The sequence below is a fragment of the Musa acuminata genome, chromosome BXJ3-6 (genome assembly GCF_036884655.1).
Source record: "Musa acuminata AAA Group cultivar baxijiao chromosome BXJ3-6, Cavendish_Baxijiao_AAA, whole genome shotgun sequence".
NCBI classification, from domain to species: Eukaryota; Viridiplantae; Streptophyta; class Magnoliopsida; order Zingiberales; family Musaceae; genus Musa; species Musa acuminata.
The window spans coordinates 8283238-8299097 of NC_088354.1; the positions used below are offsets into that span (position 1 = coordinate 8283238).

A 15860-nucleotide genomic window follows, 5' to 3' on the forward strand; every position below is an offset into this window, starting at 1 on the left:
TTAGAATATTTCTCCACCAATATTTTCCTATGATTAGGATTTTAAAAATTGATTCTCGTATAATATCTCAAACTAGCTCGAGTTTCGTAATTTTAAAAGTGACGCTCATGACGTGAAAAGCTAGTGCTAAGAGTCTTCTCGAAAGAACATTTATCTCTTCGAAGATTCACTTCTCAAGATGTGATGGTCTTCATAAAGTGGAGTCAACTCCATGAGATGGATCAATAACCAATCTCAATACTAACATTTGTTAGTCCTACATGATGAAGTCAACTCAACTTAGCTCATTTTTTAAATGTTATCATGCTTGATAGTTAATTGTTCATTTATATCTAGGTCAATATGATAGTGAACTCCTTTGAAGTAGAGGGATCTTATAAAATTATATCGGGGGCTTAACTATTGAGTAAGAAAATATGTTTTCTCCACAAAGGTCACATCAGACACATCACACACTTTGATTGATTAAGGTACATAGTGCACAAAGAGATGCGATAACCATGGAGACATCACATGTCCAATTAGATTGTATTAAGAATGAGGAGATACATTTTGCACGTTACAAACTTTATCTAGTTATGTCTTATCGGACGCATTGGTAGATGCTTCATTCACGAAGGTTTGCATTAAGCACATCACATATTTTGCTCGGCATCAAGCATAGGGAGATGCATTAGCCATGACAGTTATATTCATTGTATCATACACTTTACCTGATTAAAACACATTGAGCATGAGGAGACACATTGGCCATGATGATGCATCAAGAGTAAGGAAACACTTTGGCTATGAAAATTATACAAATACATTATACGCTTTGGCTAATTAGGACATGTTGAGCATTAGTAGACACTTATTTCGGATGTTTTACACATTTTGCCTAGTTAGGGCATATCAAATTTGGGGAAATAAATTGGGGCTACTCAGATGGAAGACATCATGATTACCCATATGTTTATAGTTGATTTAGGGGCATGTTTACAAAAATAATCTCTCTATTTACAAAGTTAAACCTTGATATCATTGATCCCCTTCAAACCCAATAGTTATTCTATGTTTAAACACAGTGCAACTTCTTATCTTAAGGTATCATCAAGGTTTAAGCTACAAATACCTGCAACATAAAACCCAAGCAAGTGAAGAAGGTGTCTCCAAAAAGATGAACCCTAGAATACTACTCTACTTGCTAGCTAGTACAAGCAGGTGGTATATCTCTTGTAGCCTTCTAGATTATCATTACTTGACCAATTCAACAAACTGGGAAAGTTCATTGAATAGAAAACCTCCACTAAGGAAACAAATTCGGTCAGGCATTAGTCGTACCTCTTTAACGAGATAGAAAATGAAAGGCAATAAGCAACAATATCATGACTCCTTGTTGTGGAAGATTTCTTTGTTCACCTCAGATTGAGACCCCCTTGCAAAAAGCCTCCAGGGGGGAAGTCAACAACAAATAATATCAAATAATACTAGGAACTTTGACCAGTCAGTGATGAAGATTAGACAGAAGAAGATACTGAGATAAAAGATACGAACATTATTCTAAATGAACAATTTTGATAACAAAAATAAGACAACCCATAATGTTAAAGCATTGACTGTATGTATTCATTAGCAGTAGATGTTAGATGTCATGTTCAACTAAATTAAACATACTTGATGGCATTTACTCTGTTTTAGTACATGCAAAGACAAGGCAATCACTTTCATCTCAGAAACTAATGATCCTGCAGTTTTGGGCAGTCAGTTAAAATCCAGTGAAAAGCAAGGGTGCACCATAAGAAATGAACATTAGCCTTCTCATTCTTCTTTTGCTAGTGGAATGGTGTATATCCCAATAGAATCCATATCTGATCCACTTTATTAGCATCAGGCCAACCAGCGAGCTCAATGGTTGACCTCTCTATAAACAAGACATACAAAGTTTCTGGACTTCGTTAATTAATACATTGTGACACAGGGTAAAGAGACAAATACAAAACACTTGAAGAACCATATATTTCATTGCCATATGATATACATACATGGGACAAAGTACATACATATGAGAAAGAAGGGAAAACGAAAAAGGTCCACACGAAAATCAAATCTAGGACTCATACCTGCCCCATCAATTAAGCAGATGAGGGAAGAAAAGGTAATAGGGGACTCATGCAACCAACGACATGTTTCTTATTCTGACTTGCACACCAAACCAAAGAAAGAGAATATCTGACTGACCTTGTGCTGTGGTAAATATGGCTTGTACAGTACACAATAATGACCTTTTATACATGAACAATAAAGCAAACACCGGAAATACTAAATACACCCTTTCAGAAAAAGAATGGTAAATGAGCACCACTATAGTTGGTGCATGTACACGTATGCAACCAAGCAGTACCACAGCTTGGTGATGGAGAAGCCGGTGACATTGCAATGCACCAGTGAGGACACACCTATTTTGTATGTGCAGACTCAAAAAGTGCCTATGATAAAATCAGGACAAAGCTGCAACTTAAGTTCAAGAACAGAAGAAGGAACTAAGCGAGAATCTGTATACTTTTTCTGGGACATATGACGTCTAAATTCAGAAATAACTGAATCGTCAAGGGAGGAGAGGAAGAATTTCTCAATTCCAAAGTAAAACGCTTTAAGAAATAGGGTAGGACCTACTAAATCACGTACTAGGATGGCTTGAAGCTATGAAGAAGCGCCTTCTTGCAAGATGGCTGCTCAGAGGAGTTGGTCTTGGTGCCCATGGATGAAAAATCAAGCACGCTAAGCAGGAAATTCCTCTCCTGGACAATACAAAAAGTGAATGGTTAGGATGGAACTTATGGTTAAGCACTTATTTTCTAGATTATAATAATTAAATCTTCAAAGGATCACAAGCTTCTTCCAGATTTTAAAAGACAAGAAAGTCAAATGTCTCTTTGTAATATTTGAAAGGAATGCAGCACGCTCTTTCATATATGTATCCCTCCAATACAGGAATTAATTCAATAACAATTCACCATGTGGTTAGCACCAACATACATAGGAAGAGCATCAGGTGACTTTCAACATGTTTGACCCATAATTTAAGGAGAAAATTACAGATTCCAGAATGAATGTGCAATTTTGTGAAAATCAGAATGGTTTTTTAACTAGGCAAAGTTAAAGGAGTCATAACCTATTTCTGTAAGTTCATGTGCATAGGTGATTTGCACTTCGATATTTCTATTATGGCTCAAAATATTGGATTCACATACGAACAATGTATGAAAATCATAACTTACACTTGAAGTAAAGACAGGAGTCGGAATTCCATCTGCAAAAGATTGGAAAAGTGGGATTGTCTGGGACGGAGATGTGAATTCTGAGCTCGTGCAGCCATTCACAATTTCGTCCTTTGGCATTGGAGACAATGATAAGATTGTCTCTGAAAGAGGAACAAGTAATTCAATGACAACAATTTCATCTGTCCTAGTATTCAGATAAAATGGAAGGCATTTTAGAGACTAGAGATTTATCCACTACCTGGAGAAGAGTTCATGCTGGAATGTGCAGCATCATCTTTAAGATGACTGACCTCATTATCTTTGTGCAGTGAACAATCCTCATAATGATGAATGCTTCCGCTTTCCCCAGCATTCACATTGTGGGTTGAACCTGTACTGCACTCAGAACTCCCTTGAGAATCTTCATCAGAATCAAATTGCCTGCTAGTGGGCTAGTCATTATCTTCTGAGCATACATCAATTGATAAAACTGACAGAAAGTCTATTAGACAACACGAACTTGATTTCCACTCTGTTTACCTCACTGGCTGCTGCCCTTCTTCTTTAGTGCTATTTACATCTTCTATCAAGTTTCTGAGATCATCTGGCATACAACCCATTCTGGATATTCTTCTTGTCAGTGATTCACCATCTTCAGTTTGGATCAAGTAATCTTGAAGTTCCTGTTAATTTATATTGTCCAACAATTCACAAATGAAACCAAATATAAGATACTTTGGCATTCTAAACAAATCGAACCCAAACCCAACTATTTCTAGGTCTGCAATCAGCACCTTCCATGCCTCGTCGGAACTCTGGTTGGTATCCTCAGCATTAATTTTCATGGACAGGGAAGTAAGCGATTCAGCTTGCCGCAACAAGGCAGTTAATTTTGAATCGTTTTTCCTGAGAAAAGTGCCTTGAGTATCTTTGTTGGAAGCTGTTCAGACATCAGAAAAGGTAACTGCTTACGAGATCAGGAGTGGTTTATAACAAGACTTGAATGTGTTTCATAGAGAAGAAGAGAAACAAAATTCCAAGTCTTTTTTACCATCACAAAGGGATCCTCTTGTGTTGTTGGTCAACCCATTAATAGAGTTAATATTTTGAACAAGTGCTGCTAGAGGTGGCCTTCGTTGGTTTTGCTCTGATACATGTTCCCCAGGAAGCTTCCTATGTCCGTCAACAATCTCCTTGGGATGAGAGATGTGATACCTATCTTGCAAATGAACACTTATAAAAAATCAGTATCTAATAAGAAGATAAGGTAACATGAACACTTGCAAATGACTAATTGTATGTACTATTAGTCATTGATTTATCAATAGTTACTCCTATTACCTTATTTTCTTATTAGATACTGATGATTCCCCCATCGCTGCTGCAGCATATCTATCTTGAACTATAACCCTCGAAGTACCTAAATCCGATGATGAACTCGTATTCTCCTTGGAAAAGGCTTCAAGTTTTGCCCTTTTCTTGCAGAGGGTGGAGAACCGGTTCTTTACAGCATTATCAGTTCTGTTGATGAGCATAACAATAAATAAACATAAGTTCATAACACTGAATGAGTTATCATTAATGATAGAAGTCAGAGCAGTATACCTTCCTGAAACCACCTTTGCAATCTCTGTCCATCTGTTCCCAAAAATCTTCTGTGCCTGCACATAAGTTCACTTGGAGGGTCATGAGCATATAGCGACGCCAAAGAAAATCCACTTTTACACAAGAAATCGCATTTCATTGATATAAGAGATAAAAACCGGGCTTCAGCTGTGAGGCACATTGTTCACTCTTGTTATGGCTGAGCCCTACAAATACTGTTGTCCCTAAAAGGAACCCAAACAGTTACTGGAAACATCTACCACACTTCAGAAAACATGAATAGAAACTAAAACGGGAAGATACAATCATGTTCTCCTAATCATAAACCTGAATAGCAAAAAAGATGCCTCTTTAATTCAATAAAGGTGCCAATTCGATGTACCCAGGCAAAATCCATAAAGGGCAGCTAATCAAATTCCTTACCTCACATAAGAGCATGTCCTCTTCTGCAGACCACCCACCTTTCTTACACTCTGAATTCATGTAGGTATACCATCTGCCATTTCAACACCACATCTGTGTCACTTCCACTAGATAATCAACAAGACCCATTCATGAATGTGTCAAAAAGATCCCCCAATTTGAAAATTTTCAATTGCTCACCTTCTCCGGCACTGGCGACTTGTCTTGCCATTGAATAGAGCGGCGATGCTCCTCCAACTGCTCACAAAACATATCACAATCCATAGCGAGACTTCCAGATTTAGTGCAAGAACTGTTATACAGAATTCGAACAAGATCAGATACAAGTCAAAGAATTGCAGGCTCACTTGGCAGTTCCGTGAAGAGCGATGTGCTCCCGGAGCAAATCATCCTCCTGCAAGAAATCCAGATTCGAAACCGTCAAAGATTCGATCTTTCGATCGCATCAACAAGTCAACGAGCAATAAAAGCAGAGATTCGAGACCCGAGGCGTCCAAGTAACGACATGTCGATCCTTCTTCGAAGGCGGCGCCACGGCTGGAGGGGCGACGGACGTGGGGTCGTTCTCCTTCTCCAAACCCCTCATCATCAAAAGTGCTCCAGCTGCAGACGTCGTGGTGGATCGAGGACGGCCTCGACGGATGGGCGGATCTAGCGATTCATGAGCAAAAGCCAAGGGTTTTGAAGGGAGGAGAGATTAGGGTTCCGAAACGCGCGAGATTGGGAATGTTTGAAAAACACATTAGAAAAGGGATGGGTAAAAGACGTGAAATCATTAAGAGAGGAGAGAGAGAGAGAGAGTAATGGTAAAGACTAAAGAAATAGGAGCAAAGGAGGAAGACGAAGCGCGGTGAGATGGTCTTCACCCACTGCTAAGTTTAAACGACACGTCCTCCGTTACCAAAGTAAATCGCAAAGAATAACTTACCAACTGACAAATTTCACAGAAGCCCAAGAAATTATTAAACGAAATAATAATAATAATAATAATAATAATAATAAAACAGATAAATTATTCTCACCACGAATTTTATATGGAGACATCACATAATCCTTTTATTTTCAGACTGGAAGGTAAGGTAGTAAGTTACTGTCACTTCACCCGAAAGTAGCAGAATGGTAAGTGGCCACCTCTCGCTTGCTGACTGTTGTCGGATCCAAGCACAATGGAAAGGTGGATCTTTCGGAAGATCTCCGTGGGTCCCACAGCTGATGACGAGTCCTGTGGAGCTGTACGAGAAGACCGTGGAGGAAAGGCTCCTCCTCGCCTGTTGCTACTGCTTGGAGAGGAGGTGAACTAGTCTTGGGGCAAGATGCTGCTGCCGTCTTTACCGTGTCTTCTTGTCTGTGCATCAAACATGAGGTGTTCTTGCATGTCAACCTCACCAGTTTTGAGCTGTTCTTCCTGCATGAAAGCAACATCTCGTTCTTCAGATTTCCAATGGAAGAATGACTTGCTGCTTCCTACAGGTGGTGTGCATGATGACGTTTCAGTGCAACACAGCTCATGCGTCGCTAGCTTTCTTTTTCGTGTGTCATTTACAGGAAAAGAACACCATGAGTGAGTTGATCCAGAAGGAGCCCCTCGCGACAGAAAGAGAGCAGTTCTCATGTCCCATCACAGAGGTTTGTTTGTGCTGCATGGGATTCCTATATCGGAACGACACATTGCTTTGATACTTGCGCCACTTTCTGGCTTCGCTGCTCTTCTTCCACCTTCCTCTCCACAGGCACTCTCGCATCCGGAAAAGAGAGAGAAGGCGGAATCCAACGCCTGCAGGAGCAACTGCATCCACTAAACCCATGAGGCCTACAGTGGAGACGAAACTTTGGATAAATACTATTAAATGATCATTCAACCAGAGGTTGCAGCATAAAAAATTGCACCTTTTGACCTGAATACACAGAATGGTGCTTCAGCAGGAGGAAAACCTGTTAATGTTGGCTTTTCTGGTGCTTCAGCAGGAGGAATACACATCCAGCTACCTGCATCAAAAGAAACAAATTGCTCCGGAGCAAGAAATAAGAAGATGAGATTAGGCAACTTAGGTTCATAATAGCCACTCAGAAAAAGAGAATCTGGATAGTCCCATTGTGTGCAATTTGAAAGTTTATACCTGAACTCGAAATCATGATCTTCTCGGTTGGAGGCAGAAACATCGGCTTTATAATTATGTATAACCGGCTGTCAGTGTTAAGCCATTATTTCTCTGATTAGCTATCTTCTCCACAAAAGCTGATGAGCACCTGAGTTGTCTTTTGACCAAAAGCAAGGGAGGCCAGTAATATTAAACCGAGGACCATGAGGAGGAATGGCAACAAGGTTCAGAGCGCCCTACCATTTTCCGTCTTGTGATGAAAATGTACTCGAATACTCCTTGGAATCAACAATGTCTGGCCTCATTCACCAGCGCTTTACTGCGTTGGTTGGTTGCGCAGGAGATGGGTGTCTACATAGCTTCAGCAATTCACAACATTCAAGCTTCAAATCCCTGTATATTCCACAGCTGTGTAAATAATCTCTCTGATGTAGTATTGTAGCAGTAGACAAATATCACAATCATTTGTAATGTGGAAATAACCGATTGCTGATTCCATTATGTCAAAAGAAGCTTTTGGAGACAATGGTACAAAGCCTTCTTAGTCCCCTCGTCAAAACAAAACATTTCGATTACCTCCTATTCTTTGTATTTATCCTTGCAGATGTTGTAAATAAAGGATAAAAACATATAACATATATATAAAAGATTCGGTAACATATTAAAAACTTTTGGTCAACTGATGAACCCACTTAAAAGACATTATTCCATGATGTGGTTGACTATTTTTTGATGCTTCAAAATTCCTTGACATTTCGGTCGAAATTATATGTCTTATAACAATCCAACCCTAAAAAGAGAAACCAAGTAAGCTAGAAAATGAAGTTGGTATAGTTTATGGTAGGGACAATCTATTTAGCATTATAGGACAAGCCCCCATATGATCATTAAAAAGAAATTATGATTCAAATAGTAGAAGAGACGAAAGAAATATAGCTGTTTGAGATAAATCCTACTTGAGCTTCTCTTATCATGGGCAAAAGAATGCTTTTTACTAATAAGAGGAATCTAGCTTGCATTTCTAAAATGTACATAAGTACAGAAACAACATAAAGGTATCCTGCATCAATTTGAGTTTCACAGTGTAAAATAGATTTCCTCTCCAGTTTATTTTCTCTTTTTAAGAGATTTGAGTCAATGGATTATAGAGGGTTCTTTCTCTTTTGGTTGGACCATGAAACAAGAAAGGCATTTATATCCCCTGCCATTGATTCCAATTGCATCAAGTTAGATTACCAGAACTATCTAAATTACCATGTACCAGTGACTGTAGAATCAATAGTAGTCTCATCTCTCAAATAACAGAATCCACTGGTTCTAAATAGTGGGCACATCATGGATCATAAAAGCATGTTCACTTATTCATCAAATAGCATAATTATCAATCAGTAACAATTTGTCATGAATTGTTACTCTAATAACTACAACTAGGTGCTACATATAATTCAGAAATCAGCATGAACACTTGCAGCGGCTGAACAGGCACCACAAGGCTGAACATACTCCAGAAGATATTCCAAGACACTTGGATTTACGCCATTCTAATCGGGCAAACAATGATTAGGTGTTTGCTTTCTTTAACTAAATACAAAAGCTGATACTAATATGGGCAATGATAGTTTGAATTACAAAACAGTTTTAGATGATAAAATGAATTATGGATTTTCAAGGTTCCATGCAAATTTGTGTTGGTGATTATCAGCAGCAACTTCTTTGCCTAGATATCAGAATGCTATCCCTACAGTACATTGCATCTGATTTCTAAAGATCTGGGCAGGTGGATGAAGGAGACCAGACAGTTATGTAAATATTTCTGCATGAATTGTTCCTTAACACCAAGAATCAATTCAACACAGTTTCAGTCTTTGGCAACAAGAATATAACCTGATAAAGGTTTCTCTCACAGACCATTTCGACATACAGGGAAAACAAGAATGATAAGCTGTCCCATGTGCCTGGAGAACAAGCTATAACAACGGATGCACGACAACCGGCCAACCAGAAAGAATTCAAGAAGATGTACGACATGCCTCTAGGAAGAAGGGAAAACACCAAAACATACAAAATATCCCACTAATCTCAAGACCCTATCGAAAAAAATCTTTTCCCGATATCAGAATGTTTTTCCTACAAAATCAGGCATCTTTTCCTTGTCCTCTGATTTCTAAATCTCTAGACTGGTGCATGAAGAAAACCACAAATTTGTCTCGAGTATTTGTTTCAATCTACATGAATTGCTCATTGACACCAAGAATCAATTCAACATAGTTCCATCTTTTGGCAACAAGAATGAAACAATAAAACATGGCACACGATAAACGGACGACATGAAAGATTTCAAGAAAACCTATGGCATAGGTCTGGTGGGAATACATGAAAGAACCCACTTTTGACCTCAAGAACCCAGCGCGTTCTTCGTCCAGATATCAGAATGTTATCCCTACAAAATCAGGCAGCTTTCCCTTGTCATCCGATTTCTAAAGCTCTAGCCCGGTGGATGAGGAAAACCAAACTCAGTTCAGTTAGCTCAATTATTTCAATCTACATGAATTGTTTACGGACACCAAGAATGAATTCAACATAGTTCCATCCTTTAGCAACAAGAACGAAACCAGAAGAGGTTTCTCTCACAGAGCACTTTCGACAAACACGGAAAACATCAAAAGAATAATAAGGTTTCCCTTCTCCCCAGAGATCATCAAGCTATAGAAAGCGGTAACAACAATTGGACAACCAAAAAGATTTCAAGAAATCTACGGCATACCTCTAGGAAGAAGTGAAACCCCCATCATATATTTGGCGTCGAGAACCCAGCAAGGTCTTTGTCCAGATATCAGGATGTTACCCCTACGAGATCAGGCATGTTTTCCTCGTCATCTGATTTCTTATCTACATGAATTGCTCATTGACACCAAGAATCAATTCAAGACAGTTCCATTCTTTGGCAACAAGAATCAGGCAAAAGAGATTTCTCTCGCAAACATACAGGAAAAACATCAAGACAATGATTAGATTTCCCCTGTGCCCAAAGATCATCAAGCTATCGAAATCGATGCACGAGAAAGATACCGAGAAAATCTATGAGGTGCCTCCGGGAAGAAGGAAATCCCCAAAATACACACGAAAGATCCCAAGAACCCTCTCAGCCCGCAGCCGCTCTTGTTTCCCAGACCCGTCGGCGAATCGCGCGGAAGCAACAGGGTCTGGAGGAGACGAAGAACATTGGAGAATAGAGCGGAAGAGAGGCGGGATTCGGGAGGAAGGTGAAGAGTTCTTGGCCGCGACGAGACGAATGTGAGGATATCAGTTGGTCAGCGTATCTTTGACAACAAACGCTACGCAGGTCAAAGATATGTCCGCCGCCTTTTTTTTTTTTTGGTTTCGGAGTATTTTATAATCAATAAAAAAACATATACAGAAGTCAGATTTTTGGCCAAATTCTATTCCATTTTTCCATCAAATCTTCTGATTTCAGCTGCACTGAAAGGAAAAGTAGATAGATAAAATAAATAAAAAAGGAACAACTTTTCTTTTTTTGAAATTGGGTCAGGATAGGAATGACAATTTCAATCTAAAATTAGGATTGAAATTGGGTTGAGTTGGATCTTTGACAATATCACTTATTCCTATCCCAACTTCACATCAATATATTTATTAAATTAAAATATAATTAAGATTATATATATATATATAACAATAATATCACACATGATTGCCAAACAAAACATAATTATATTATATAATTGTGCAAGTATGATATAGAGAAATAGTGTGTTTGTATCTAAATTCTAAGTCTGTGAGAAACAACATTTTTGTTTTACCATGTGGTAAACTATTTTCTATAAACATATTTTGATAATTATACAAAAATATTTGTTGAACAATCATTTGAAGATATTACTGATTAATTGGTTTTGATTTCTTTTTGGGAGAAGATGTTTTAAACTTGACAAAACCTTCAAGAGGGATAGTTTATATATATGTCATAAACTAATGCAAGAACTTGAGATCTTCATGTTCATTATGCTGCAGTTAATTTGTCTTAAAATAAGGCAATTACTTGAAAGATCATTTCTGAAATCAAAGTTTCAGAGCCACTCATACTTTATGCTGCAGTCAAAGCCATTTTTATGCCATCTCATATGTGCCCTGCACATGCTTAATATTATTCTAAAGTTCCTAATTGGAGTAAATTAAGTACACAGTTGACAAGCACAATATGAAGAGACATCTAAAACAATAAGATACCATGGCCTTGTTGGCAACACATGCTATGATACCAAATATATACTTGAATATGTATATATGTATGTAAGATGCTGCCTTAAAAATAGTCAACTAGACATTAAAAAGAGAAAACCACTTTCTTACTGTTTCATGCTCTGACATATTGGAAGATCACTTTGTGATTTTTCTGACCTCAGGAGAATGTTTCAAACAGGGACCTGATGACCTTGACCTTGGTTTACAGTGAAACTAATGTTAGATGATGTGTTTTATGTAGTCTTTGATTACCAACCTCATGTTTCATCAACCTAAACCTGATATAAGCATAGTCTTTCTTTCTTCTCCATGGCATCTAACCTAGGCCTGATATCCTTGCAACAATTTTATGTCAAATCATATTTTTCATCTTCTTCAGAACAATCAATTTGGCTTGCAGGTCTGTCTAAACAATCAAGAGACTGCAATATGAACATGGAAACTAACACCACAGCCACTTCAAATCAGACAAATGGAGGTCTGACCTCCAACTTCAAAAAATGCTTCAAGAGAGTCCATTGCTTCTGAGTCAAATATGAATGAATGACAGAGCATTTGCTGTGGCAATTTTCTTGGCCATGCAGAACACACTTGGTCAAGCTTTGGAATCCCTTCAGTCCTCTCCTGATCACTGCAAGACTTACCTTGGATGTGGGCTTGTCAGCTTCCCTTTAGCCTCACTTGTTTGGACTCTGAGAGGATGGACTTTACCTCAGTAAGATGTGCACTTTTTTTCTGAAGCACCAACACAAGGTGGAAATGACACCATGAGAAGAGAGATCAAATGCTCCAAAGACATGGAATCACTGTATTCCTTTTGATGAATGATACATCTACTAATCAGGAGAAATGATGGTTGGACTCCATGACTTGTCATTGTCATCTTCTCAGGGTAGGGAATGCACAAAAAGAGGTGTTTCATGAGCTGTAATTTTGACTCTTTCCCTCTTCCTAACAAGCTTAACAATTTTGCCTACTCCTTGCAGGCAATTTGCAGAGAGCAGAATCTGTTTACTTACAGAAAACAATATCTACAGAAAAATCTTCCTGAGGAAAGATGTCCTGTGGAAATCAACATCTTCTCCCTGTCCTTATGATCTCCTTTTAAATGTCACAACTTGTTGAACCATACAATATGTAGAAACGTATACAGATACATTTTTCTGCAGTGTTAGAAAAGCAGCAACATTTCTTTTGGAATCAGAATATAATATTATCTGAGAGTGACACCTCTCCTGATCCCTTGGATGCTGTTTGGTCCACATTTTGGTGTTGTGGCAGGCTCAGCAGTCAGCATTTGTTGGTCATCATACAATGAGATACAGCTGAAAGGAGGAAAATCTAGAGATTGCATGAACATTTACTAGCTTTTTCCTATTTGTATTCCTTTCCTGAAAATATATATCTACAGAAACTAATGTGCATATCTATAATGAATATCTTTATTTCTGAAAACACCACTAAATAATTAGGATAGATAGATTACATTCAATGATAACCTATTTAGCAAGTTTTTACATCATGTTGATGCTTTATTATCATGTTTATGTATTGGTCAAAATAATCTTTTCTTTTATCTATTGCGATTCAATAATCATCAATCCAAAGAGATAGGTTTCAGACCTACAATTCTGAGATTGGACTAAACTATCAATAAAACCTTAAACCAAGAGATAAGACAGAATTTATGCATAGCCTCTGTTCTTTTTTGTCATGTTATCTCACTACCTTCACATACAGCCCTCCTGTTTCTCTATCTTACCTCCTCTCTCTATATATATTATTCTGAGAAGTCATTTCTTTTTGTCATGAATAAAATGTTTCAGAAAATGAACAGTTTGTTTTAAATTAGAAAAAGAAAACTTTGCATGCTTCAAAGTCTTCTAACTCTGTGTGGATGAGAATTTGAACTTTCATTATAACTCGTGTATGTTTATGCACTTGGTTTGATCTCATGACACTATTAGACACTTCAGCAATATGTCCGAAAAATCCTGGTGCCAAAACTTAAAAGATGTACAAGCATCAAAAAGTTTTATTTCATTGCTGACTCTTTCCCTCACCTGACTCAGATTTGGAAGTGGCATTTTTCTTCCTACACCAATGACATGAAAACCAAATTTAATTTGCAATATAATTCAAGAAGTGCTAATACAGTAGATAAGACTAATGAAAGTTGTGGTGATCCGGCCATGGCCAGAAAGCAGGTTGATCCCCCATGCTGCATAACAAGTTGATGAAGCTTCCTTCATCATTCTCAACCTTGGGGCATTGGAATTCTGGCTTGCAGGAGCTGTGAAGAAGCAGGTCTGTGTCAGCTGGTCTGACTGACTGGAAGTAAGGCAAGGTTTGGTGCGGAGGGAGGGGGCTTTCAGTGACTGATGTTCTTGAGATATCCAAGTTGATGTCTGAGCTGTTTTCACTTCTATTGCTGCAAGAACCTTCAGTTTCTTTGTTGAGATTGATGAGTTCTGATGCTTCTCCACCTCTGAGTGCCAAGATCTGCACATTAAACTTGGTTCTTCATGCCATAGAAAGACACATAAACACAGTTGTTGATTACTTGATGAAAATATTAATAAGCCATTTCCAAAGGAAGGATAAGATACATGGTGTGAAAATTTCGATTGCTAGCGGATTACATGTCAATCGATTTAGTGATGATTGCAGGTAGAAGATGTGTTGACCTGAAAGGAACCTTTTTTCCTTTTTTTTCTTTATTTTGATGAAAGAAAGGGATGTCAGAAGAGCTTTCAGGCTGCTGCCACTGTCTCACCAATACCGATGATCAGATGTTGAACTGGATTTTCATTGTTCTTGTGATTTGACAAATTTGATGTGATTTTCATGTTTCTTTTGTTTTGTTTTTTTGTTTTTATTGTGATTCTGGTTGGTCCTTAGGAGTTCTTTTCCCTTGTGATAGAATCTCTTTTGCTATTTCACCTGCTGAAGCCTCCATGTTCTCTGGATGAACTTAACAGCAAAAATAAAAAGAAGGTGAAAGGCATCAACATGATCTCCAACTCCTCCAAAGTTTTATTTCAGAGCTAAAAAGATTGGTGTGTTCAGCACAAGAAAGGATGGAAGGAAAGAAAATCTAAAAGAAGAGAGAGAGAGAGAGAGAGAGAGAGAGATTTCATAGCATGATGCAACCAATCATTATAAGCATCTTTCTCAGAAGACTCAAAACTCATGCAGCAATGCTAAAAACTAGATGAGATCTTCATAGAACTCAGAGATACCTCAGCTTGGAGCTTCTTGTTCTGGACTTGGAGAGCCTCATTCTCTGTCTTGGTGGCCTCAAGCTGCCTCTTGAGCACATCATACTCCTTCTCCAATTGCTTGGTCTTCCACCTGGCTCTCCTGTTCTGAAACCAGATGGCCACTTGCCTCGGCCGCAGGCCGAGCACCCTGGCCAGCTGCATCTTCCTCTCAGGCTCCAGTCTGTTCCCCAGCTCAAAGTTCCTCTCCAATGTCCTCACCTGCTCTATGTTGAGCCTCTTCTTCTTCTCCCCTGCCGGCAAGCCGTCGTCCGACAAGTCATCATCGGCGGTCATCTCGTCGCCGGTCTCTATCCCCGGGAAGGACCTGGATATCTTCCCCATCATTGGAGGCACACCTGCAGCACCGAAACCAGATGAGACACAAGTGGGCCACTTGGAATTCCCTTGGGCTGGAAGCTCGGAATAGGTTGTCATGGCGAGTGCCACAACTCACCTCTCAGGTCTTGGAGATTGGCAAGGAGGAGAGGACCGACAGGGATCCCGAGTTGGTTCTCTTCTCCACAGTTTATCTGCATTGGGACCATGAAGTTTGAAGGAAAGGAGGAGGAAGAGGCCATTCCATTGCAGGCCATTTGCTACAGAGTAGACAAGTCAGCTGAAGAAGAAGAAGAAGAAGAAGAAGAAGAAGAAGAAGAAGGGTGCTTGAGGTTGAAATGGTGATCTGTTCACAATGTTGCAATCCCAATGGTTTGATGAGAAGATTAATCACTGCAGTTAAGTCTATGTGCAGTCCAAACCCTATTCCAATTGATTTGTGTGGTTTTGATTCTTTCCCTGCAATATGACACAGACAGATGTGCAGTTCAATTCTTTTGACAGAAGTTGCTGTGTCCATCTCAATGAATCTGTATTTTACGGTGTGGAGAGATGAGTGGGCTGCCACATGAAACAGGAGAGAATTATGATCATGGAGTTGCTTGTTTTCAGCACCTTATGTGTGTGAA

At 38.8% G+C, this 15860-nt stretch overlaps 2 protein-coding genes across 2 annotated transcripts; both read right to left on the reverse strand.

The window, feature by feature from the left end:
• Window positions 1-1983: 1983 nt before the first annotated feature.
• Window positions 1984-10640, reverse strand: LOC108953053 (transcription factor MYB124-like). The gene is made up of 16 exons (XM_065155400.1): window positions 10134-10640; window positions 7610-7762; window positions 7388-7526; window positions 7158-7256; window positions 5755-7080; window positions 5618-5664; window positions 5451-5507; window positions 5271-5343; window positions 4848-4903; window positions 4584-4763; window positions 4294-4457; window positions 4037-4182; window positions 3783-3925; window positions 3502-3683; window positions 3261-3403; window positions 1984-2780 (listed from the first exon to the last, which is right to left on the reverse strand). The coding sequence occupies exons 5-16, from the start codon at window positions 5857-5859 to the stop codon at window positions 2667-2669; spliced, it is 1410 nt and encodes a 469-aa protein (XP_065011472.1). The 5' UTR covers window positions 5860-7080; window positions 7158-7256; window positions 7388-7526; window positions 7610-7762; window positions 10134-10640; the 3' UTR covers window positions 1984-2666.
• Window positions 10641-13613: 2973 nt separating this feature from the next.
• LOC135640489 (homeobox-leucine zipper protein HOX21-like) lies at window positions 13614-15651 on the reverse strand. The gene is made up of 3 exons (XM_065154959.1): window positions 15350-15651; window positions 14875-15251; window positions 13614-14134 (listed from the first exon to the last, which is right to left on the reverse strand). The coding sequence occupies exons 1-3, from the start codon at window positions 15486-15488 to the stop codon at window positions 13799-13801; spliced, it is 852 nt and encodes a 283-aa protein (XP_065011031.1). The 5' UTR covers window positions 15489-15651; the 3' UTR covers window positions 13614-13798.
• Window positions 15652-15860: the final 209 nt, after the last annotated feature.

Coding starts and splice junctions, on each gene's coding strand:
- LOC108953053 (XM_065155400.1), bottom strand. CDS start 5,859: ATGATGAGGGGTTTGGAGAAGGAGAACGACCCCACGTCCGTCGCCCCT. Junction 5,508..5,617: donor GCTCTTCACGGAACTGCCAA/GTGAGCCTGCAA, acceptor TTTTGTGAGCAG/TTGGAGGAGCATCGCCGCTC. Junction 4,458..4,583: donor GTATCTAATAAGAAAATAAG/GTAATAGGAGTA, acceptor TTTGCAAGATAG/GTATCACATCTCTCATCCCA.
- LOC135640489 (XM_065154959.1), bottom strand. CDS start 15,488: ATGGCCTGCAATGGAATGGCCTCTTCCTCCTCCTTTCCTTCAAACTTC. Junction 15,252..15,349: donor CAATCTCCAAGACCTGAGAG/GTGAGTTGTGGC, acceptor TCGGTGCTGCAG/GTGTGCCTCCAATGATGGGG. Junction 14,135..14,874: donor ACAAGAAGCTCCAAGCTGAG/GTATCTCTGAGT, acceptor TTTAATGTGCAG/ATCTTGGCACTCAGAGGTGG.